The following is a 25,812-nucleotide window of genomic DNA, read 5'->3' as shown; positions in this document are numbered from 1 at the left end:
TCAGGGGCCAATAGCAAGCACTGCATGACCCTGCATTTCTGATTCCATAGGCTGTATTATTGGAGACTTCTGTGTTTGCAGTGTGGGAGCAATAAAGAGCAAAGGCAAGAAATAAAGAGCCTCCGGGTGCTGACATAAAATTAAATCCTGACTTCTCTTTCAAGTTCAAGGTAGGAAAATCACAGCTGTATGTCTTTGTCAAAAGTGTGCCCAAGCACTAATATCATCAAGGACAGAAACTTTTACCATGTAATCTTACCACACACTGTATATCATCCTGAGCCTTTGTGGACTTGGATGTAAAATAAACTACTAACCCTCTTTAAAACATGCCAGCAAGCAGGCATTGGGCCCATTTAAGTAACTTTAGATTACTGATGCCTGATCCACAGGGAGACCAAAACTCCCTTCAGGGCAATATCTGATTAGAGGAGAAACAGTTATTGGCCTCTAGGAAACTGCAAATAATTTTTTGTTCAAACCCTCAGGGATTTTTGCAAGGCCTGCTGAGCCAATTTAAACAGGGAAAAATATCTGAGAACCCTACAATAATATTCTCTGCAGTTTTCTAAAACCCAGGTCCTGCTCATCCCACTCAGTGAAGCAATCTTACTGAAGTTAATAAACCAGTCCCCACCTAGAAGCCAGGCTCGCTGCAGCTCTGCTGCTGCACAGAGAATTGCTCCATGGTCTCGGTTGAGTTGAGCCACATCAGGTTGTTTGCAGTTACATCCCTCTCCCTGCTCATACTGACAAGTTCAATTTTTTCAGTTTGTTTTCCTCCCTTTCTTTTTTTTCTTCCTTTCTTCAATGATGTGTTCCAACATTTTTTCCTCCTGCCATAGAAGGAGGCGGGTGAACTGCAGAATAAACATAAAGATATCAGAGTGCTGCACCTGCCTGTAAAATGACATGAATTTAATCAAAACCATTTCTAGTCTCAGGGCTCAGGCACACGACTGGTCTTGTTGCTCTTCCCCTGGGCAGCTGCTGGTGGTGCCTCTAGTGTGGGCTTGGACATATGTTTGACATCAGCAGCAAGCACTAAGTGAGCTGTAGGGGGAATTGTATTATTTGATTTCTGATTATGTAGAGCTTCTTTCCTTTTGTGCTCTCATTGACCTCATGGATTACAGTAAAGCTGTGGCTAACCCGAGATGGATTCTGCTTATGCCTCGCTTATGCCAAAGTAAATCAAGAGAAATTGTGGCACAGTCAGTGGAACTACACTAGAATAAGACTGGATACAAAGCTCATTAACATTTTTAATGGCACTACTTTTTGATTAAGCAGTTACTCTTTTTACCTAGAACAATAACAACAACAAAGATTCAACCCTGAAGGAGGAGAATGTGTCCACTGACAGACAAATTACTCTTGCTGAAAATTCAAAATAAGATTCTTTTTTTTTTATATCAAGGAAATTAAACCAAATTAATAGTGGCTTTTATAACCACTTTAAGCATCCACCTGCAGGGATTTTTGCTGTATCTGCTAAGTGTGGTACCTAAAAATACCCACAATACCTAGAAAGTGAGAAAAAAAATCAGTCTTTTCTTCTGATCATTTTATAATGATTACATCTAATTCAAAGTGTATCAGACAAGAAAAGAGAAGTTCAAGGAAGCCAGAACCTTTAATCTACTTAATTAACAGTGGGGGATAGCATGTGAAAGGTTTATGTAAAAGGAGAAAGTAATCTTATTCTGCTCAGGCTGGCTGCTCATTTGGTGGACGGGCAGAAGTTAACAAGGGGCCATGCAATCTATTTAATTGGCAACGAAATCAGTCTGCCATCAGCCTCTTTTCCATGGAGCCTCACTCCTCTGTGCCCCCTGTTCCTTCACACAGCAAATGAAGGGGATGCTGCAGGGCCTTCCCTCGTTCCCAGCAGAGGCTGCCCGCGCTCAGCACTCACACAGCTGCAGCATTGCAGGGCTGCAGGGCTGCAGGGGTTACAGGGGCTGCAGGGTTTCAGGGCTGCAGGGCTGCAGGGTTGCAGGGTTTCAGGGTTGCAGGGTTTCAGGGTTGCAGCGGTTACAGGGGCTGCAGGGTTTCAGGGTTTCAGGGTTGCAGGGTTGCAGGGTTTCAGGGCTGCAGGGTTGCAGGGTTTCAGGGTTGCAGCAGTTACAGGGGCTGCAGGGTTGCAGGGTTGCAGGGTTGCAGGGTTTCAGGGCTGCAGGGTTGCAGGGTTTCAGGGTTGCAGCAGTTACAGGGGCTGCAGGGTTGCAGGGTTGCAGGGTTGCAGGGTTGCAGCGGTTACAGGGGCTGCAGGGTTGCAGCGGTGCTGCTGTGCCCGTGCCAGAGGCACCCCCTGACAGGACACTGTCTGTAGGAGCCCTGTCACCAGCCAGTTGTGACCTTGCCACACAGGAGCATCGATGTGGCTGCTGCTCGCTGCGCTCCAGTAACGCACAAGCACCAAGGAAATACAGGGAAGATTATGTGTTTTCTTAAAGAAAAGCTCCAAATCCAAATCATTATTCTGAGACGTGCAGGGAGGATTTTACCACACCAGCCAAACATGGTGTTTGCATAGGAAACCCTAAACTTCAGAGCAGAGTACTTAACTTTGTGACTTGATCCTGAAATGAGCCCTAATGAGGTGTAGCATGACAAACAGCAATGCACTGTAATGTTGTAATAATATCTTATTCTTTTTTCAATAATTAGTAAAAGTGATTGGTACAATGATTTTAAAATAAGCAATAATCTAAACTGCTTTCACCCTTCTTGGCATTCACAGGCTGGAGTTGATTTCTGCTCAGTAGCAGGGTAAGGAAGTGTCACCTCCATTTGTCAGCATTCCACTGCCAGGTCTGTGCATGCCACACCTTTTCTAGTTAAACCAATTGGAATTTCCAGCCCAAGCAAACTTGAACATTCAAGTACTTTCTTATCCAACTTTTTAAAATCACTGTGGAGGAAATGCAGAGTCTGTGACATGCATCTCATATGCTTTCTTTTCATCTTAGGGAGAGGATAAATTAGCCTCCATCTCCAGAAGTATTTGTCAAGTAGTTACTTTTTAATCCTAATTTATTTGTGTCTAAATCCAGCAAAGGATTTAAGCATATGCTTATGCTAAAAATATTAATTAGCCCAGTAATTCCATAGTTAAGCATCATACAAGTGCATCATACACGCTCGTGATGGATCCTTTTCACTTTCTTGTCTTCCAGAAAGAGTTTGACTTCTCTTGTGTGTAACAGATTAATTTTATCTGAAATACCACCTATATGATCACTATTGCAAAAATAGCACTAATTTGTCATAACCATGCAAACTGGACAGGTCAAATGAGTTTAATTTAGTGCACATTTCTATCAGATGTCTTCAATGTAACCTGAAAAAGACTACAATGGAAAATTAGGTGTATCATCTACCAACTAAACATAAACAAAATACAGTTTGTTTTGTAATTCTTTAAAACAACAGATGTTAGGTTAAATCTCGTGTTCAGGCATTTATCACATCTGCTTTCTGTTCCCTTGGAAAATGTACTCACAATAGAGCTCAAATTAATTACAATGAGATTTGTCAGCTGAAACCTAAAAGGGAGTTCAGGGAATAAACATTTAATTCTAGAAGGAAATAATTGGTGTTTAAAAGCTTTAAGCTTGTTTTCAGTAGGTTCACATAGGCAAAGCTCCATTACAGACAGTGTTTGAGATCTGTTGTAACCTTCATGGGGTCTGCAAGGAGATACCAGGCCAGAGGAAGAAGGGATGAAGAGGAGTCTCCAGGGCTGGGGAGCCTGAGGGTGCAGGCTGGGAACCTGCAGCACAAGCTGCAGAAGCCATGATCCACCCACAGCCTTCCCTGGCAACAAGAAACACTTCTGACCTTAAAAATGAATAAATCTTCACTGTTCTCTCATAAAACTGGAGCCTGCCAATGCATAGGTATTGAGGAGGCTCCAGTAAAGAACTTCCATAATCACCTTTTTTTTCCTTAATGGCTTTTATGAGAACATAGAAAGGTCTCCCTCACCTTCCAAGTCTGGAGAGACCTGCAGAATGCTATTGAAAAAGACAGTTCTTTAACTCAAAAGGAGTAGAATTTGACTCAATTATCCTGCATCCTAACAGTACAGAAAGATAAAAATATTGCTTTGATGAAAAGGGTTTCATTGCAGCAAGATTATATACAAGCATCAAATAAGGTATAATCTAAGACTTGTCATTCCTACAGATATCATCTTCTCCGTAGCTGCTCTGAGTTTAATTCCTGCAGCACTACACAGGTAAGACAGCCTTGATCAGGCTCCAAACCAGTTCTCTTGCCAATGTCCCTGGCCTCTTGTAACTGTTAACACACATATTTTTGGCCAAACAACACCTCTTCCTTTGAGAGACTTCACACAGCCTCTCCCAATCCCTTTACACACTCCTTGCACAGTCCTGCCAGTTTCACCTTTGCTATTTCCAGGCATGTTACTCATAGCAATGTGTTGCAACAACACAACATTTGGTTCTACCCCAGTCCCTCAGTAAATGGCTCTTGTCTCCTGAAGTCTCCAGAGCTTTTGTTCCACAGCCTGCCTGGATGGGGGTGTGTGTGACTAACTTGTCCCTCCATCCTCCTGCCCCCAGGATCACTGTCTGGCTGTTTCTAGGAAGGCTCATTTCCTCTAAAAAAAATAAAGAAAGCTAACCAAGTTCAAGTACCTCTGAAATTTTCAAGTGAAGTACAGCCACCTGTTATTGTTATGTAGCATGCCATGAAAACAATAAACTGCTCTTAGGAAAAGAATAAACATCATTTTCTGCCTAAGCATGTGGCTGTTTAGGAGATGAGCTTCAGGAATTGTCCTCCTCTTTCAGAGGCATCTGTGTGTTAATTCAGCAGAGCAGTGCTCTCCTCACTGTGGCCCACATAAATGTCATCCCTTTAGAAAACAGCAAGAAGCTTAAAAATAAATAGCTATAAGTAGAAGCAAGCATTGTGGTTAGTTTTGAATTTGCTTTATTGACATTTCTGTCTGGGGTTCCGTTACTGCACAATTCAGAGAGCAGAACAACCAAATTCATTTCATTTAGGCCAAAAGTGGTTTGAAGTTGTTTGAAGGACAGAAGCCCCTCCAAACACCATTTACACACAGAATGCAACAACAATCTTCATCTTTACTTTGGGCCCTTAATTCTGATATATTACAAAGTATTTCACAAATTTTACTTTAGTGAAGCAAAAGCAAATCAAATGTGGAAACCCAGTTCATTCTGCCTTAGAAGCTCTTGGTGCAGGGAGGCAGAAAAGTTCCTCAAGAAGATTTAATCAAGCCAACTGAGGTACGAGGAGCAGATTTACTTTCTGTGGCCTCTCCATCTGCAGGGCAGGAGAGAGGGAACTGTTAGTGAATGTGAATAAATTTCCTCTTACAACAGGAACATGTCACGTGCATCAGAGCCTCCCGTGAGGCTCTACTGAGAGTTCCAGATGGGAAGATAGGAAAAGATTCTTACTACAATCAGCTCTCCTCAGCACACGAGCAGCTACCTGAACTGGGCCCTGGAGACAATTCTAGCTCTGAGGAAACATATGCTTCTATTATAGAAATGGCCCTCTCCAGGGAAGCCCAATTGCTCAGGATGTTCAAAACTGGGCCAGACTTAGAAGTGGCAGCAGCACAACAGAAAATAGATGGCAGAGGTTCTTCCTTAGCCTCCAGCTCCTTGTGGCATTTCACTGCTGTTACCTGGCAAGCTGAGAGACTCATAGTGCTGCAAACTGGATGTGGCACTTTTTAGCCACCACTTGCTCCATTGCCATCCCCTTCTCTTGTGTTTTGTTTTGCTGATGAGCTTCACTTAGCTTCAAGACAGTGAGTCAGGCTTCCAGCCCTGCTGATGTACTTACTCCCCCCAAGAAAAGGCTCCAGGCAAAATCACTTCTCTTTTGGGAGGCAATAAAAGATTTCTTTCCTCCTCAGGTCTGTTGCAGAAACATGAGAAGAACTTAAAATAAAAAAAAAAACCCCAAACCTGTAGGTTAAATAGCTTGGGGGAAAACCAGACAAAGCTGAATTCATGGGACTTACACTGCTTTATACACTGCTTTGTACACTTCTGCTGGTTATCTCAATGAATGGTTTGGAAAAAAAATCTTTTCAAAAGGAATACATCCACATAAAAGCTGTACCAGTAGACTCGAAGTTACTTTCATGAAGACATCCACTGAAAAAGCAGAAAAAACCCCTATTTTTTCCAGCATGTTTAACTTGGGGAGGTGGACAGCACTTTCAGTACCACTCAAAAAGTCTAAAGCTAAAAAGCTGTTAAGCATTTAAGCACATGAACAATCTTACTGACTCTGAGAAAAGTAACTTAGCCAAGCCCTCACAAGACCAGAGCTTTACTTGCTCCTGGTTGTGTTTCCAAACAGAAGCTAAACTGCTTCTCAAAGAAGACCATGGAAATCCAAAAGGTTCAGAAGTCCTTAGTCACCTGATGCTCCACCATTATCCACCCTAAGCAGCCAGAGGTTTTCAGAGAGTAAGGATCACATCTTTATTTACTTCCATAAGCCACCTACTGTATCTTGTTGTATCCCATCAGACACACCTCCTTGAGCAGCCTCACACACATTGCACATGTACATCCCTCTTGGCTTGCCCTGGCAGCCTCAGAAACCCAGGGGGTTCTTCCAACACACAGTGCTGATCTGTGGGGCTCAATCCTACACACTTGGGGTGAAAAGGCAACTTGTTTCCAGCTGAGTAGGCATGCACTGTAATGAAATATCTCTCTTATCACTAAACCATGACCTCCTGGACATATCAGTGTACTAACACCTGACCTGCCCACTCAGTAGCACAAAGGATAGGGCTGCACCACCCTAACCTAACAAGCCTAACTCAAAATCCTTTTATTAGTTATACCTGGGACTATGTAGTGACAGACACAAGCCTTAAGGAATGAAGGGTGAAGAAGGTTTCAGAAATTCTGATTTCCCTTCAGCATTGTCCTGCGGGAGCCGTTCCCGGGGGTGTCCCTGCTGGAGCAGTGTGTCATTGCTGGAGCACGGCAGTGTCCCCACTGGAGCACAGCAGTGTCCCTGCTGGAGCAGGCAGTGTGTCATTGCTGGAGCACGGCACTGTCCCCACTGGAGCGGGCTGTGTGTCCCCACTGGAGCGGGCTGTGTGTCCCCGCTGGAGCGGGCTGTGTGTCCCCGCTGGAGCGGGCTGTGTGTCCCCACTGGAGCGGGCTGTGTGTCCCCATTGGAGCGGGCTGTGTGTCATTGCTGGAGCACAGCAGTGTCCCCACTGGAGCACAGCAGTGTCCCCACTGGAGCACAGCAGTGTCCCCACTGGAGCACAGCAGTGTCCCCACTGGAGCACGGCAGTGTCCCCACTGGAGCGGGCTGTGTGTCCCCATTGGAGCAGGCTGTGTGTCATTGCTGGAGCACGGCAGTGTCCCCACTGGAGCGGGCTGTGTGTCCCCACTGGAGCACAGCAGTGTCCCCACTGGAGCGGGCTGTGTGTCCCCACTGGAGCGGGCTGTGTGTCCCCACTGGAGCACAGCAGTGTCCCCACTGGAGCACAGCAGTGTCCCCACTGGAGCGGGCTGTGTGTCCCCACTGGAGCACAGCAGTGTCCCCGCTGGAGCACGGCAGTGTCCCCGCTGGAGCACGGCAGTGTCCCCGCTGGAGCACGGCAGTGTCCCCGCTGGCTGCGCCGTCCTTCACCCCGCAGCACTGCGGGGACAAGAGGAGGACAGTGCAATATTAAGCCGGCTCTGCGTTCCGATGCCGCAGATACAAACGCCCATGGCAGGATGAGCCCCTGCCTCTCCAGGCGGTCTGAAGCACAGCCCAGGGCTGCAGCCAGGCACGCCGCTGGCAGCCTCTGCTCTTGTCCTATTGACTCGTGCGCCAGCTCGGAGGACAAGCCCCTTTTCCCGGTGCTCGCCCGCTGCCCAGCGCCAAGGCGGCGGCTCCCGGCGGCGGTCCCCGCTCGCAGCCGGGCTGGCGGGGGCGGCCCGAGGCGGGGCCGGTCCCGCCCCTCCCCGCCCGGCCCGGCCCGGCCCCGCCGGCTGCCCGGGGCCGCTCCATGTGCCGCCGCCCGCCGCGGGGCCGCGCCGCGCTCCCGCCGCCGCTGAGCGAGCGAGGGGCGGCCCGTGCGGCGGAGCGAGCGCCGGCAGCGGGGACAGCGGGTCCATGGAGCACAACCACCTCCACCTCCACAACGGCTCGCTCCTGGCGCACCACCGCTATGGCTGCGGCTTGGGATACGCACCTGTCGTCTACTACAGCCTGCTGCTGTGCCTCGGGCTGCCGGGTGAGTGCCGCGGGACGGGCGAGGCTGCGGAGCGGCTCCTGCCCGCTGTGCGGGATGGGGGCAGCGCCCGCGGTGTCCTCGGGATGCCCCGGGCTCCGCGCGGCCGGTTCGGACAGCAGCATCTCCCGGGCAGCAGCAGCATCTCCCGGGCAGCAGCATCCCCCCGCCGGGTGCTGCCGTCCCGGCGCTGCCTCCCTCGCCGCGGTTTGTCCCTGCCTGCTCTCGCCCTCCCCCCCGCCTTAGCGCACCCTGACTTTGAACTTGACATACAGAGTGAGCCTGTGGTGAAGTTTCTGCCGCTGTCGTTTTGGCCATGTGAGTACCAGAGCGGTACCCACACGGCCGGGTCCCCACCGATCGCCTGCCGGGCCGGCAGTGAGTACAAGTGTAGCTGCCGAATTTTTCTGCTCCAAATCCCTACCCGACTCCGTGGGGCAGGGCTGGCTTTAGGAAGAGACACGCTACCACTACGGAACCTGACTGGGGAAGGAGCACGCTGTCAGGGGCTTAGCAGAGAGTTGTCACACTCGTGAGCCTGTCCCCGTGGCTGGTGGAGCAGGACAGGAGGTAGAAAGTTCAGTCTTGAGGTCAGTGCACTGCAAAGTGCTGACACTGAGACCCCTGAATGCAGGTACAAGGCTTGGAAGAAAGTCCCAACTGACAGGCACCAGCCTCCAGAGTGTGTAAACCTGAGCAAAATTTCCTACTTGAAAAGGGGACAAAGATGTTACAGAGGTCATTGGAACAAGAAAAGCTAGAGACGACACAGATAAGGAGGGAAAGGATGTCCCAGTCTTGGATGTGAACAGCTGTGAGGCTCCACTGCCAGCACACAGCTCCAAACGTGCAGATGCCACACGAGCATCACATCGGCAGCACTGCCTGGCTGCGACAGGGACTGAGCAGGTGCTCCCTCCTGGAGGGGGCTGCCTGTGGCTGCTGCCAGTGAGATGCCTCGGCACGCAGGACCGAGGGGAGCTGCTGTAGTTACAGTGGGCAGAGCTGCCATCCCAGCACAGCTTGGGTGGGCAAACAGCATGGCTTGCTCACTGGTTTAACACCTCCAGCCTGAGAGCGACTTAGAGTGATCCCAAGGACAGGTAGAATGAGTCGGGAAAAAGTTCTGATGCACTGAGGTGAATTGGTATTTTAAGGGTGTTATAAAAGAGAGTTTGCTTGTGTCTGTGTAGAGCTACGCATTTTAAGTGCTGTGTGGAATGGCAAGCAGCAATGATAGGTAATAATCTACAGTTTCTAAATGCTTGTTCACCATAATTCCTTCTTCTAGCAATTATTTCATAGAAAAAATTTTAATCAGACATGAAGAGAAGCCTGCCTCTGAGCAACATGCATGTAATTACCACTCTCTGTATTGATGTTCTTTGTGTTGTTTCGGTTTGGGGTTTTTTTTCCCATTTCTGGCTTATAATTAAAATTTGCTGATTGGCTAATAGTTCAGAGAACTGGAAAGTTAAGTCCTGTATTTACCCACAGAGGATGCAGAGTACAGGCAAGTATCTGTGCTCCAAAACATTGATGAGTCTCAGTCCTGACCTGAAGAGACCCAGCCAGCAGGGATAGGAGGTCGTTTCCTCTTCATTAATTCCTTAGGGGCTGCTTAGATAGCCATAGTAATGTAATAAAAAGGCTCTGATTTCAGCACGAGTCCCCTAGGAACTGAGCAAGAGCCTCTCAGGATTATCAGGTGAAGAAGTTGTCAAGAAGCATTCTGTGGCTAAGCTTGCCTTTGTATGTCTCTGAAATGGGGGAAAGTCTTGCATGCCCAGACAAGAAAAATCATTTAATGAACGTTCTGCACATACTTGCACCAGCTCCCTTAGGATACTGCATTGTAATTACAGACCCAACACTGTCATTCTAAGAACATGGTTAAAATCAGACATGGTCCAAATTAGCAATGGTCTCATGCATTTCTCGAGGGATTGGAGATTAGAGCAGTGGCACCAGTTCCAGTTCTTAACAGAACTGGCCAAAGCATGTGGTGGTGCAGCCCTGCTGAGTTCAGTGGGCTTTCATCAGGTGTGGATGTGTCCAGAGTGCATTGTCTGAGGACAGCACTGGCACTGACACCTGGACTCGCTGCACATGTACAGTATGATGAGTAAAAGCACAGCGTGCTGAGTGCATGAGAAATTCATGAGATGCACATGCACAGAGATGAGAACAAGCTGGATGGGCTTAGGGGAAGACTCACACAGCCAGGCTTCATTGAGGATGCGGTACAGGGTGACAGCAGTGTTAAAAAGAGCTTTTCGTGTTCTAAGTTGAAGCTGCTCTTTAGTTTTTTAACATCAGAAATTTGTAAAGGTAGCAGACTTTACTGGCTGTTAGAAAAAGAATCCTGAACTACATGGGATTAGTGCTGTGTGATGCCAAGAATTTAAGAGAAAACCTGTCTAGGATCTGTCCTCAAATATAGCACTAGTGCAGTGTTTTGCTGAAATGGAAAGAGTTAACTCCTTGCCACAAATCTTGGAGAAAGACTGATGAGAAGCCAGTTAACTGATTCTACCTTTCCTGTAACTGATTCTACCTTTCCTGCTGTACTGTCTGAAGTAAATTTCACTAACTCAACAACTCCACGTTGAGGCCAAGCGATGCCAGGCCTGGCTGTGTGTGCAGTAGAGGCATCCTCTGCCTCCCCCCCCGTATAACCCAGGCACCTCAGCAGACCCTGTTCTCAGCAGTGGCTCCTTCTCCCTCTCTGTTCAGCCAGGCACCAGAAAGCCTGTAAAAAGCAGAGAGGAGAGAGAGCAAAGTGGGCGCCCTTCAGCCCTGCTCTGGCAGTAGCACACAGAGGCAAGGGCCAGGCTGCACCCTACAAAGAGAGGCACCCACAGAGGCACCACTGCACAGTGACCCTGCATGGCTGGTACTGCACCCAAGGTGGCTGCAGCTCGCCCAGGGGTCATTGTGTCTTCAGGCAGCTGGACCAGGAGACTGCTTCTGTTCCCTCTAAGCAGAGGCTAGTAAGACAAAGACAATTTCTTGAAACTTGTTTTGAGTGCAGGTGTGCAAAGGTGTCCTGCAAGTACATGGTCCTGCTACCAGGAGTGGGGCGTCTCAGGATCAGGCTGCAGGGAACAAAGAGAAAATGGCAATGCAAACACGAGGCAGAGGTTCTGGAAGTGGGGTCCTCTCCCATTTAGAGGGGAAGGTTTCTCATTTATGGAGCTGTTCTGCAGTCCCCGCTCTATTAACCCTATTCTCCCTTTGTCTGTCAGAGAAAACCTCTGAAGCATCTGCAGTTTGCTGGGAGGCAAGAGAAGGGCTGGAAAAAGTCTTAATGGAAGTGTTTCTTGCTTTAGTGAGAGAAAATGCTAGAGAGGGGATGGTGTTGGATGTGGGGGAGGGAATAAATTGCTCTGATTCAGTCCAAGAGGGGGCTGGTAAAGGTGAGAAAGCAAAGAGCAACAGGTACCGCTCTCAGTCTGTCCCTTTGTCAGTGAGAGCTGCACAAAGCAGCTGCACCAAAGAGCTCCTTCTGTGGTAGGGCCACTGAACACAACCAAGAAGTTCAGGCACAGAAGCAGCACTGCTTGCTGCAGACACCTGGCTTTGACCTTGATTCCTGCTTCATTAGAAGGAGCAGCAGCAATGGAGCTGCCTTGTATGCAGTCACTTTTTCCATAAGGAATAGAGTGTATTGCTGCTGGAAGGACAGAGCATCAGCATTTCCTACATCAGGGTCTGGCCTGATCCAAGTTCCCAGGGCTCATTCTCTCCTGACAGTGTGAAAGGCAGAGTGAAATCTGGCTTTCCTAGCCAGTCCCAGTGGGATTGCTGGTTCCATTTTGCTCCCCAGTAGTTGCCTACCTGGGATGCACTTTGGCTCTGGGGATCATTGCATCCCAGTGACACAAAGCATAGCACCTTCACAGCATCTTCAGGAGGCAACAGACTCACAGTAATATCCCAGGGAGGTGCCACTCCGAACTTCAGGAGCCTGGTCCACAACTGTTTCTTTTATTTGTGCTTCAGGCTTTTGCATTAAACTGATCACACTGATCTAAATGTAGATTCAGGACTTCACAAGCTTGGGAAAGCAGCCTGGACATGGTTGGATGCTCCCAGCTGGAGGGTGTGAATGGGTAGTGTTCATGTCAGACCTGCTGCTGAACAAGGTGACGTGGAGATGGGGACAACCTGGGTCATTCAAAGCCCAGCCAAGCACAGAGTGCATTCACCGGGCTCCATGTGGAGGGGAAGAAGCTGCAGTCCTGACCTGGAGCAGTGTGTGGGCTCAGCAGGGGTGCCCCGCTGGTGTAACACTCTGTGAAGAGACAGATACACGTTATGGACCTTGCTCTAACAGATGACAGATTGGATGTCCTTGCCCAGCAAGACAGATGCTTCCCGGGGTGTTGGATTGACACGTGGGTGCACTGTGCCCACTGCAAACTGCAGTACAGTCACAGGCAAGCCCAAAAGATGGAGACATGATCCTTCTGGAGTTTTGTCCCTATATAAAGTTTGGAATAAGGAGGCTCTCTGGGAGATGTGCATGCCTGGCTCATCATCCTGGCAAGGCAGGTACTGTTGTTGGGCTGAGCTCTCCTGATCAAGAGACCGCCCCACGCAGCAGCCCGGCTGTGTTCCCTGCACTCCTCAGCTGTGCGGGGGAGTGAGACCCGGAGAGGATTGCTGTGCCCACAGCTGTACCCAGATGCTACCACGAGCACTAAGGGGGACAGGTAGCAGTGTTAGCTGGTGACTCACGTGGCGTGTAGTAGCAGTAAATACCAAAGCAGGCAGAGGTAGGTGTACACAGAGCACACGGCGCTGTACAAGTGTCTGACTCGTTTTGGATTCCTGCCATCTACTGCCTAGTATATTCTTCTGTAATCACAGTATAGGCTTCTGATTAAAGACACCATTTCCAAGACCTAAACATTCTTTCTCATAGCAGCATACCTGAAAAAGAGAAGTGCTAAAGGAAGATCCTAAATATGAGTGGGAGAGTTGTTACAATGTAGAGTTATGACCTTGAAAGATCAGCACTCTCTGCTCCTGCTCATTAGTGAATAAGAACCAAATCCTCCTGAGACCTGATTCAATCACCCTTTTTACTCAAAGGCCATATATTCTCTAACTTAAAATCTGAATTGGATGCAAGGCCCATATATTGCTTCCTACTAAAAAGGGGACAACAGATTGCCAGAACTTTAACTTGGCTATTGGAGCAACTGAAGGGTGCTACAGCTCATTTACAATAGCAGTACTGGACAGAGGGGAACAAAACTGCTGCTAACATGCTTAAAATGAGTTATTTCCTATTGTAAAATGAATGCTTGTTCTTTAGGAGAGAAGAACCATTATGAAAAATAACAGATTCATTCTGTTCCTGCACAGAACTGGTGACATCAAGGTGTGCAGATGGGAGTGATTTAGTTTGGTCAGTACATCTGGAGCCTGTAGCCACTAAAATCTTGCAGCCTGAAAGACAGCATGTGGCTGAATCCATGCACAGACTGTGGAGAAGTTGATTGTACATTTCTGGATGCCACTAGACAGAGTGCAATTGCGAACTTTGGATTTCTTCTGCCACGTCAGTAGGAAACAACACTGTCAGGGCTGTAATGATAATGAGGTGCCATATTTGGGAGGCTCAGCAGACTATGAAGTGCACAACCTTGCATGGCAGGCTGCTAAAATGGATTGGAAAGGAAAAACTCCAAAGTACATTTTTCCTTGAAATGACAACGACACAAAAGAGAGAGCACAGCCAGTTTTCACGGTAGGTGGGTAATGCAGAGCCCCCAGTTGTTAAGAAGTCAAAACATTCAGAAGCACTAGGCAGTCTAATATCCTGCTGTTCTTCATCCACTCCCTTACTTAGTTCTCTCCTCCTCATCCTCTTTCTGCTCCCTTCTGTAAAATGGGGGTGAATCAGCAGAAACAAGCCAGCAGAAGGCCTTTAACCACACACGTCACAATTTGGTGTAGGCAAACAAACAACACGGAGATGTCCTAATGGGGGCTGTGCTCTGCTTTTGCCAAGGGCAAAACAATCCCTGTCCACAAAAGCTTCCACCTTCCATTTCAGGGGGTCTTTTTGAACCTATAATCTCTTTTCTCATTAGCTTGAGACACCAGAAAAGGAAACGAAGCCAAAATTAACTCCTTGAGCACAGGAGGCCTTACACACAAATCAGTTCTCATTTTGCAGAATATGGATATGTACTTACAGATATGAAAATCCGATGTCTGGAGTGCCCTTGGTGCTGTTCTTGGAGGGACATCATGGGAGAAGATGGTATTGGGTTACCAATACAGTGTGGCTGTGCAGAGAGAATGAAGTACAGGCAGCCAAGCAGGACCAGAATTAGCAGTACAGAAGATGACCAAAAAGAATTGTATCCCTTTATCCATGGAAGAAAAGAGAAGTTTGCCTGTTGTAACACTGAAATTCTTCCCTTCTACCACCTGAAACAGTGTCCCTGCAATGTACAGTCATTAATCCTCTCCATCTTTTCCATCACATGGAGTATTGCCTGCACGGACAGGTGCTCCAGAGGTTGCTTTTGGTCTCAAGACAAATCACCTGTCAGTCAGTTACATCAGACTAGGATATTTCTCACATATTTGTTTGCTCCAATTGTGTTTTCTTCAATGTCCTGACTAGCACACCACAGTGATATATCTAGTGGGGATGCAGTATATTCTCCATGGGGGAATAAAGCCAAACTGCAATGGTTTTACAAAGTCTGTAATTTCCTGCATACTGTGTAAAATTGGCATCGTCTCTGAGAAAGCTTGGCCATGGGGTTTGCAAGCATGAGCTCCTATTGCATTACCTAATGCTTTAGGAAGACATAAAGACTGGTTTATTTTAGCAAAACCACAATCAAAGGTAAAATTCTCTTAATTATTCATGTTCAGTAAAGAATTCATGGCAGTGTCCTTATGAAATCACATCCTCCCTCCATCCCAGTCATCCCATGAAACACCTCTGGCACCTGCCTCGGTGCTTTGGCATTTGGTTTCAAAAGGATAGAATGGTTTTGTCACCCTGGAGCTTGAGTTACTCAGCTTGAGACCCCTTACACTGCCCTGACAGCCCACATTTAGAAGCCACAGACACCTGCCAGATGAGACACCCAAATTGCCCTGAAAATCCCTGTCTGTCCAGATATGTTGCATGAATAACCAAATTCCTTTTATGATTTCTGCATCATTTTGCAGATCACTTTTTCTGTTCCCAGCACCAGTTTCCATTAGAAAGCTGTACTGCTCTAGTAGCAAGATGCAAGGCTAGACTTTGAGATGTGCATTTTAGACATTTTTATCCTTGTGTGGGTACCTCCAAATAAGGCTTTAGAGTGGCAGGAGCAATGTCTAAGATTCATTAGAGACTTTCTGCTCTGTAGGTCCATCTCAGGAAAGGTGGACAAGGAGGGTGAAGATGTGAAGAGGAGAACCCTGTCCCATTTATGCATGTGTGGCCCCAGTGAGCCCAAACCAGACCTCCCCACATCCTTCCCTAGTGTTCATCTGGGCTGTTCTCATACTGCAGAAATAGCCCTATTTTATACAGGCTACTCCAGAAAACTCCAGTGGTGTGGGAAAGCCAAAAGCAGCACAGTGTAATTACACCTTTCTGCCAGACTCGGTGGCTGGCAAGGCTCAAAGGGAGTATCAGCCACTGGCATCTCTGTGCCATTACTGTCTGTGCCCTCCAACTGTGAGGAAGTGCTTGTGCTGGATTAAAATCCTTCTCTGGCCTCTGTGACCCACTGATGGCTAATGCCAGCTGCAGAACAGAGTACCTCTCTCACTGCATCTTTCCCCAGAGCCATCTCAGCTAATAAATGCTGTCAGTGAGAAAAATGGCCCCAGAGGCCAGATTTCATTGTCAGAATCTGGCCTCTGGCACTGATGTCTCATTCACTTGTGACTTGTAAGCACAAGGCCATGCTGTGTTTTCCCTGACAGTAACTAACCCTGGCTCCTGCACACAGGAGGGAGTTTGGGTTGTCCTGGGCAGGAGCTTGGACATCCTCTACCTCCAGGTTCTCTTTCAGCCTCAGAACTCACATGTTCTGTCCCGGCACATGGGATTTTCTAAGTGCAAGCCACACGAGGGCCTTACTACAAGATGTGAAACCCCCTCCAGTAGCAGTCCTGTCTGCCATAATTTCATTATGCTTTTTTTTGTTTTTTTTCCCTCCCCCCCACATATTCCTCTCCATTCCCTGGGAGATGATGCAGGCACTAGCAGAAGGGGCTGACAGCTCTTCCCTCATGAGGGTGCCTTGCTGTGTGCTGTTTGACAGCACTCAGACATCTGAACAACAAATAAATCCACTTATTTTCAAAAATCAATCCTCACAGGAACTCCCCGGAAAGACAAAACTTGTATTGCAGTAATTATATTCTATAAAGTATCTCTTTATGCTTCACAGCAGTTTAAGGAAGGAACTCAGAATATGCTAATAAAAGAGAGGAACAAACTGAAGCACCGTTCATTCCATCCCCATCTGCTCTACTGCTGAGTTTGATCTATATTGGATCAAATTGTTGTTGTAAGAGGAAAATGTGGACTTACCCTATCTTCTTTAAGGGCAAACAGCATGCTGAGGTCATTTAAAAAGGTCACATAACCAGCTATAGCAAACATAATTATAATGTATTTACAGTGCCACAGTATTCTTGGTTGTTTTGGTTTTTTGTTAATAATTTCTGTTATGTACAGATTTCTGCACCTTTGTCAGAAATCACCCATTGTCATCAGCTTCTCCAGAGAGCTCACACACAAAAAAAGGGCTGAATGCCATCCTCATCTCCAGTCTGGTAACTACTGGTGAGCAGCTGTGTTAGGAACTGTGGTCAGATCTGCCTGCTGGACACAGTACCTGTTTACATTTGAATATTGCTTCCTAGCTTAGAGGAAATCATCTATTTCCATCAAGCCAGAACATCCCTTTTTCTCACCACTTATTTTTAGCATATTGTACTTACATTCTCAGAGTTCTTAACTCTGAGAAGGAGGTGTTGCTAACATTTTTTCTGAGGCAATTTAAAATTTACCATTTGTAGCTGTCTCTCTGTGCCAGTCAGGTAACTGCTGCTAAGCCTGTAGAGAAGTCTCACACATTACACAATAATTTGTGGGGATCCTAGCAACAGCTGTGTTGGGTAAAAGGTGTCCATTATATTCCATGACCTAACGTTTATCATGCTCAGTGAGCAGCACTCGTGGCTACTTCATTTAGGTAGTTTATAAAGCTGAACTGCTGAACTACAGAACCAGCCCTGTTCCCAGGGCAGGGAGCCACTGCTTGTGTTGTAAAGGCCATTTGACTGCACAGGCTGCTGTGTACGTGCAAAGTGCTCTCAATTAAAAAAAGAAAAAACAAACCACAAATAAAGCCCAGAACTATGCCCATTTCTTCTTTAGACAGATAGAATGGCTCCTGCTTAAGCTCACATGCAGTGAAAATAGTCACTGAAAGGAGCTCTTCCAATCCCCTGCAAAGGTTGTTGTTATTCACTATTTGAGTGATGACTGTAATCCATGAAATGAGAAGCTGGGGGGAAAAACTGTTCTTAAGGCACAGGCACTGCTTTGAGGCACAGAAGACTGCCCAGGCTTCACAACCCAAATCCACACAGGAACCAAAGTCACTCCTAAAGGAAGATCCCTGTCAGACACAAAGGACCTGCAATGAATTTTGGTGCTGCAGTTTGCAGTCAGAAGCTGATAAAGTCAGAAGAGATGTCAAAGGAGGGATGTAAGTGTCCTGTGATGGAGCCCAGCTGAGTTTGAAGGTTACATTGTTTTGAGCATCCTGGAACAAAGGTGTTTGGGTATCAGAGGCCTTTGGATGCTGTGTCTCAAGTGTCTCATGTCCTCATGCCTGGAGGGAAAGAATTGAGACTGCCATTTTGTACAGTTGCTTCTAATCATCATCAGCAGCACCTCAAGGCTTCAGCCAGCTAGTCCCCAATCAAGCCCTGGTTCTCAAACAGATATTTATAAATTCAGAATACTGCACTGCAGCAAGTGACGCTGGCATAAATTCCCATCTGTCATCCACTAATCATCTCCCAGCACAGTGATCAATCTCTTTCAAATTCAAATGATCTTAACCACTTAGTATCTAGAAAATACATCACAAGGAATGGGCAGTGTACCATCCAGGACAATTTAGGGGTGCTGACCTATCCAGCAGCTGTATGTAGCTCCACCTATATTACAGCAGAGACAGATATTTTTATATCTCCATCATCATCATCATCATCATCATCATCATCATCATCATCATCATCATCATCATCATCATCTCTGCCATAGTTCTCCTTACAGACTACCATGCTAGTGCAAGAATTAGTGTCAGCAAGGTTAAAATATGGTCACAAATACTCTTCCATCACCTTTCACCCCCAGTGGGTGATTTTTGCCCACCAGAGAGCAGGACACTGAGGAGACATTCAGGAGTTACTGAGAGACTGGCACAAGGACACAGTTGGTCACACACAGTGGTGTGCAATCACTTCCATTTTACTGAGCTTCAGACACCCTCTGAGGACACACCAAGGACCAGCTTAACACTGCCTAGGAAAGGGATGAAGGATTGAGGCATCCATAGCTTATCCACACTTTCCCTAAACAGTGTGCAGGAGGAAAAATACTCACAGATCCTGTGCTAAGACACTGGCATACTGGCAACTTTCTGCCACAGCCCAGTATGTATCTGTTTTCACAAAGTCAGTGGTGTTACTATATTTCATATTATCCAGCAAGAAAAAAAGCTATAATGTGATCCCAGGGAAAGCATTTCCAATAGAAGATACAGTAACCCTTCCAGAAAAAATTGGGTAGAGTTCATGTGTACTTTGTCACATCAATTTTCTAATCTGGCTCACCAAGCAAGGGTTGCTGGCCTTAGACAAATAACTTGCATTTCAGCACACTCTGCTACTGCTGTGGCTGGGAACCCTGAGAGAGGCAGGGGCAGAGGGTGCAAGGGACTGCTCATAAATCTGCTCCTGCAGCAAAACAGAGCAGGGTTAGAAGCAAGCAGCAGGACCCCTGCAATAGATAGAAAGTGTGAGGAGCAGGGCTGCTGTACCTGAGCACAGCATGGCTGCAGCATCCCTGCAGGAGCTGCTCTGACAGTCAGGCCAGAGTTACCAGCAGGGACCAATGCCTTCAGACATCCCCCTCGCTGCTCACTGGCTCCAGCTGCTGCTACTGGAATGTGTCAAGTGCAGAGGATTTAAAGAGAAGATGCACCCCATGGGTCACATCCAATATCTGTGAAGCTGAGCCAGTCAGCCTGGCTGGCCAAAACCAGCAGTGGCTGCAGAGCCATGATAAACACTCCAGCTCGAGGATTTCCTTGACAGTACATCACTCACTGCACCTCCAGGGCTCATCAGCAGGCACAGCAGAGGCATTTCTAAGCAAGTAAGTGAAAAATGACACAGCAGTTCTCTCTGTATCACCTCTTGTCTCCCACGTCTGCGCTGAGCTGAAATCAATGCAGTTGCATTCACGTTAATGGAGGACAGAATTGGGAAAATTCCCCTGAAGGCAATTTGAGACAGTACCATTGGAAAGATCGTGCTTATTTTTATTTTTTTTAATATAGGGAGTTGATTGTCATGTTTGGTTTAGGTTTTTTTTTTCCCAAGATACAAAATTAATACATTCAGTTAACAGAAAAATAGGTGAGGACTATTAGTCAAAATCATTCACTCTTCTGCAGTTCATTTCCCTGGTGGCAGAAATCTGCTCCCAGACAGCAGGCTTTGAAGGCATTCATGAAGGAAAAAGTTTTTTCAGTGCCAAGTAAAGCAGTTTTTTAAAAAACAAGCATTTTCAGTTGTAGGACGTGTCCTAGGCCATCATTACCTTTATGTTACCAACTTCCTTTTTCTCTGGTTTAAAGGAATCTTTACAATTATTGTTGATTTGTTTTGGGAAATCCATCAAAGCTGCAGAAATGTTTGAAGCACTGAATGCACAGAAGAGGTGATTTACAGAACACTTAGGAAAGTATCAACTATGAACATTTGGCAGCCACTTGTACAGTAAACCAGATCTCTGATTTTTAAGTACTTCTTCAGGTATTCTAGCCAAGTGATTCTCTTATGGGAACAATCTTGTGTCTCATTCTAGTCAAACTGATAGTAGGAATAATAGGAATTTATTTTTTTTCCAATTCAAGACTACACAGTAAGTTCTAGCAAACGAGAGGAAGTAGTTAAAATTTGGCTACACCTTAGTGTTCCAGCAAATCTCGCAAGTACCACAAGGGCTGTTTATATTCCCTTCTCATTCATCCCTCATTATATGAAAAAGTGAAAAAAGCAAGGTGGGAAATAAGAGCAAGTGTGTGTGTGAGCATTTTTATTCCTGCTACCACTCCCTTTGTGTGCACAGACAGGAGTCCCAGCACCCCCTGCTCAGGGGGTGGGTTCCAGAGCTGGGAGCAGGTCCACATGGTCCTGTCATTGCAACACCTGGTCTGAGAGACCCAGCTGGGGTGTTTTCCTTTTGGTATCTTGAACTTTAATAAGGTGGTCATGTTGCCAAGTTCTTGAACAACTCCAATCAAGGGCTCAGAAAAGCTAATGTTACATCTTAATAGCCTAACTCTGTGTTTCTTTCTTCACAGCAAACATCTTGACAGTCATCATCCTCTCCCAGCTTGTAGCTCGCAGGCAGAAGTCCTCCTATAATTACCTTCTAGCTCTAGCTGCTGCTGACATCCTGGTTCTTTTCTTCATCGTCTTTGTTGACTTCCTCATGGAAGACTTCATCTTAAACAAACAGATGCCTCAGGTACTGGACAAAATAATTGAGGTCTTGGAATTTTCTTCCATCCACACGTCCATTTGGATTACAGTCCCATTGACCATCGACAGGTACATCGCTGTGTGCCACCCCCTCAAGTACCACACGGTCTCCTACCCTGCTCGTACTCGCAAAGTCATCGTCAGCGTCTATGTCACTTGCTTCTTGACCAGCATCCCCTACTACTGGTGGCCCAACATTTGGATTGAAGACTACATCAGCACGTCCATGCACCACGTCCTCATCTGGGTCCACTGCTTCACTGTGTACTTAGTGCCCTGCTCCATCTTCTTCATCCTGAATTCCATCATTGTCTACAAGCTGCGGCGAAAGAGCAATTTCCGCCTGCGAGGGTACTCCACAGGGAAAACAACAGCCATCTTGTTTACTATAACTTCTATTTTTGCCATATTGTGGGCGCCAAGAATAATCATGATATTGTATCACCTCTACGTGTCTCCTATAAACAACAGCTGGGTGGTCCATATTGTGTCGGACATCGCCAATATGCTGGCACTGCTGAACACTGCAATTAATTTCTTCCTCTACTGTTTTATTAGCAAAAGATTTCGCACAATGGCAGCTGCCACCTTGAAAGCCTTCTTTAAGTGTCAGAAGCAACCTGTGCAATTCTATACAAACCATAACTTTTCCATAACAAGCAGCCCTTGGATTTCCCCAGCCAACTCTCACTGCATCAAAATGCTTGTTTACCAGTATGATAAGAATGGAAAGCCTATAAAAATATCACCATGAAGAGGCCAATAGCTGGAGTTTCCGGGTGCAAGTTCTTTACAAGTGGTTACATCTTCAGGATGTAATTTTCTGAAATGGCTGTTTTGAAGAGAGGTCATTTGATTTCATTTCCCTGGGTGGCCAGGGGCAGATCAGACTGTTGGGAGGAAACAGGAGCACTTGATTTTAGGAGCAAAAGTGAGAAGGCAAACACCTCCATCTCTTATATAGCATCTTGAATATGCTTCAGAGTTCAAGTCTTAGTGTTCAGTCACACTCAAACGTTTTGCATCCCAACACCAATGCAATCCAAAGTCACCAGAAGGGCAAAGCCACAGCAGTGTTTAATTACAACCTTTTCAAACACAACAAAACCTTACTTGACCATCAGTTTGCTATTGAGAAAGTAAATGGATGTTTTTGTGTACTCTGGAAGGTGCCATTTCTGAAGCGTGCGCTTGCCAAAAATTCCGTGTTGATTCTGGCATGAGATGCCACCACACACATTTGTGCTGTCAAGACCTCCTTGCAGGAGGCAGCCTGTGAGACACAAGTGGTGACAAGCCTGGTTTTGGCTCATTTGAACAAGGCTCGAGGACCAGTACAGTACCTGCTGCAGCCTTGGCATGGAAAGCAATCCTGCAAGCTGCCAATATTTGCGTGTTTTAAGTTGTTATTTAAGAATGTGACTGAGACAGGGGAGCTCAAGGGAGGGAGGGATGTTTCTAGAGCCAAGAACAAAAGCAGCATCTTTCCCCAGCTATTTCAGTCATGGTGTCTAAGTACTTTCAAGGGTGAAACCAAGTCCTGCCGAAAGCAGAGCTCTCACCAGAGCTGCTCCTGTGAGCAGTGATCAGAGCCTTTAGGTTCCTTCTCAATCAATACAGATTCTCAGTTATCCCCTATGTTCAAGCCTTTGGGGATTCACATATAAAAAACTCAGCTTAAGATTTTCTCCTGATGGATGATGCCATCCTATTGCAGATTTTCCATTTAGTTGCTAAACAAACAAACAAAACAAAACAAAAAACAAACTGTGAAATAAATTCATTAAACACTCAACAGCAGTAAAAACATTAAAGCCTTAGTTTAAGCTGATGTGTTTCCCTTATTTAAAGGTGGTTAACTTCTCTTCCTTCACACTCAAAAAACAGCATTCCATCAATGCTGAGTGTAGAAAATAAGGGACAGGAGGGCTGAAAATGCACTTCTTTTAATTTCTTTCCCTTTCAGATCTTGGCATGTAGTCTCTTGGAGCCACATGCCACAACCTCTTAATTCTACACTGGGCACTTACACTGGCCTGTGTGGTGTGAGGGCAGTGAGGATGTGGTGAACACGAGCCCAGCATGGTCAGTGCACACAGCAGCTCCTCAGGAGCTGCAGATCAGCAGTAGCTTGGTGCTAATGCTGTGTTTGTGCCCCTGCCCCTCTCCAGTGCCAGCAGGGAGCTCGTGGTGCATCAGGAACGAACACAGAGAGGTCCTCTGAGGAGGGATCCAGTCAGGCCCACTATGGTGGGATCAGAGGGCTGAAAACATCTCTCTAAGGCACATGGATGGCTCAGCTTTGGTGCAAATCCCCTAAGAAATGCCTGCTGTGAAAAAGAGCCTGGTTCCCTTCTGCCACCAAGGTTGTGTTTGCACAATACCTGGTACCCACATCCTGCAAGAGCCAACCCCAGCAAAGCTGAGCTCACCTTCCCCAGAAGGGAATGGCAGCAGAAGGCACAGGCCATGAAAGCCAGCCCCCCAAAGACACACAGGGGTGATCTCAAGAGAGACCCAGGCTCGCTCAGGAGCAGAGAGGGGATGCCCAGGGCCCCAGGACCACACACTGCCCAGGGATTCGAGTGGCAGAACTCTCAGCAATTCTCTGTGAGGTGCTGAGGCACCCCAGGGACCACACAGGCCAGAGCAAGGACAGGGGCACCTCTGGGGAAATGGGCTGAGAGCAAACACTGAGCCTTTCCACCCTCGCCCACCACAGGGATGGTTTCCATTTAAATGTCCCCAGAGAGAAATGAGGAGCTTCTCAGTCTGTTGGCTGCTCATCTTCGTGATATCAAAGCTTCACCCTTGCAATAATAAAGTGTTAAAGGGATGCTCAGCCTTGCTGTATTGGTCATGACAAGGTTAAAATTATTGCTCCCTTTATAGTGTTTTACAGAAAATCAGTTTTGTGGCCACCCTCCCTGCCCTTCTCTCAGAAATCTCCCTCTGGACTTTGTCAGTTGATAGTAACCAAAGTTACCTTATGGAAAAGGTAGTGTACATTTCATTTTGGAAAAACACTGTATTTATAACTTATTTTTATTCTGCATTTGTTATGAGGAATGCTTGTCTGAATTAAATGTGAATGAGTCTGAAGTGCAATATCTATATAGATAAGTCGTTAATTTTTGAGAATGTATCTATTGAAAAAATACCTATTTATACAAGAAGTTCACTATTCTACTTAATATAATAGTAACCTTAAAGAAAATAGTGAATGTTTAGGGCTTTTATTTATTAAAAAAATTAAATTAAGTGCATGGCATATGCTGCCATTCACATGCTGTGACTTATTAATTTTTGTAACATAATGTTTATCCTGCAAACTATCAGTGTCATCTGTTTTTTTCTGTCCTGATAATGTATTTTTGTAAATTACCATATTTAAAACAAAAATCTTTCTGCGTATTTTTTTTTTCCCTATGAAAAAGAACGCATTAAATTCTTCTAACTTATTTGGGAAAACTCACAATCGTTTTCCATATCATTTTAGAAATGACAAGGTGCAATTTTCATGTACAGTGGATTGATCATTTCACTTCTGATAATTTAGGGCTTTAAGAGCTTGCTTCCAAAGCCCTTTGAAGTCAAAGGGAAGGTTGCTAGTGGGTTTTGTGGTTGGTTTTTCCAATCCCCATCATTTTAGGAGGGCTTTGCATCAAGCTGTATCTTGTTAGCAGACATTCAAAGCCTTCTTAGAGTCCAGTTTGGATAATAAAGCCTTGACTTTTTAGTCTGCCATATGGGAGCTGCTGTTGATAATACTTGCCTTATTTTTGATTGTGTGAAGCCTCTTGCAATGACTGTTGCTAACTAGCCATTGTCTTGCTGTATTATTTGTACCTCCTAATTTTCCAATAGTAAAAACTAAAAAAGCACATGTAGTGTCATTATTTAGGGGAAAACTATCCTGGAGACAAAACCATCTTTATTGTGGAGATGGTCTTTTGTACTCTAATTTTATTTCAAATATCTACAATTAGAAAAAATAAGCTGTGAATGGACAGTTTTACAATTACTTATAGATATACGTTCTTGAAGACCACAGCTAGGAACAAAATACTTTTTAGATGAGTTGCTGGTATATAAAATTATGGGACCTATCACCTATTTAAATTGTGAATATTGATATTTTCATAAGTAGACAATATATTGTGTTTGACAAACTTGTTTGTATTATAATAAATTATGGTGCATAACTTACTACTGTGTTTGGAGCTGTTGTTTGGTTTATGGATTCTTATATACTTCTGATTTATAGATACTTATGATACACTACAAATCAGACTGAGAAAGTGGATGCAGAACCTCTGGAGACTGCTCATGGAAGAAGCCCTACATTTATTGAAATGAAAATTTCTAACACTGCAGGCAAATGTAAAACTATCTGGGATCAAGTTCCTAATTTCTCTGGAGAAGTAAAAGGACATGAAAAGGACAAAACCCACTAAAACTAGGCAGAGACTAGAGAAGAATCTGACCAGAAAAGTCCTGTGTCTCAGAGCTCAAACACTGTAGGGTGAAGCACAGAGAGGAGAGGACCACGCAGGCAGTGTCTGACCTGCTTGTCAGATTTCCCTGCTGTAAAAGGCTTGGGAACAGGTTTTAAAATACAGCTTCAAAGAGACAAATGAGGAGAAAGGGGCACTTCAGAAAGGGGCAATGTCAGGTTTGATGGAGCTTATCAGAGTTGTTCCTTA

At 45.9% G+C, this 25,812-nt stretch overlaps 1 protein-coding gene and 1 long non-coding RNA gene across 2 annotated transcripts in view; one reads left to right on the top strand and one right to left on the bottom strand.

Annotated features, from left to right (window-relative positions):
- The window catches only part of LOC111935816 (uncharacterized), an 86,251-nt gene that overhangs the window by 34,244 nt on the left and 26,195 nt on the right, over positions 1-25,812 (bottom strand). The window lies entirely within an intron of this gene.
- GPR139 (G protein-coupled receptor 139) lies at positions 8,067-25,315 on the top strand. The gene is made up of 2 exons (XM_086854692.1): positions 8,067-8,278; positions 20,926-25,315. Exons 1-2 carry the CDS (start codon positions 8,158-8,160, stop codon positions 21,858-21,860), a joined length of 1,056 nt encoding a protein of 351 aa, XP_086710818.1. The 5' UTR covers positions 8,067-8,157; the 3' UTR covers positions 21,861-25,315.

The sequence above is a fragment of the Cyanistes caeruleus genome, chromosome 17, assembly GCF_971803275.1.
Source record: "Cyanistes caeruleus chromosome 17, bCyaCae1.hap1.1, whole genome shotgun sequence".
NCBI classification, from domain to species: domain Eukaryota; kingdom Metazoa; phylum Chordata; class Aves; order Passeriformes; family Paridae; genus Cyanistes; species Cyanistes caeruleus.
The sequence above is the reverse complement of the archived record's forward strand: the minus strand, read 5'-3'. Positions and strand labels throughout refer to the sequence as shown.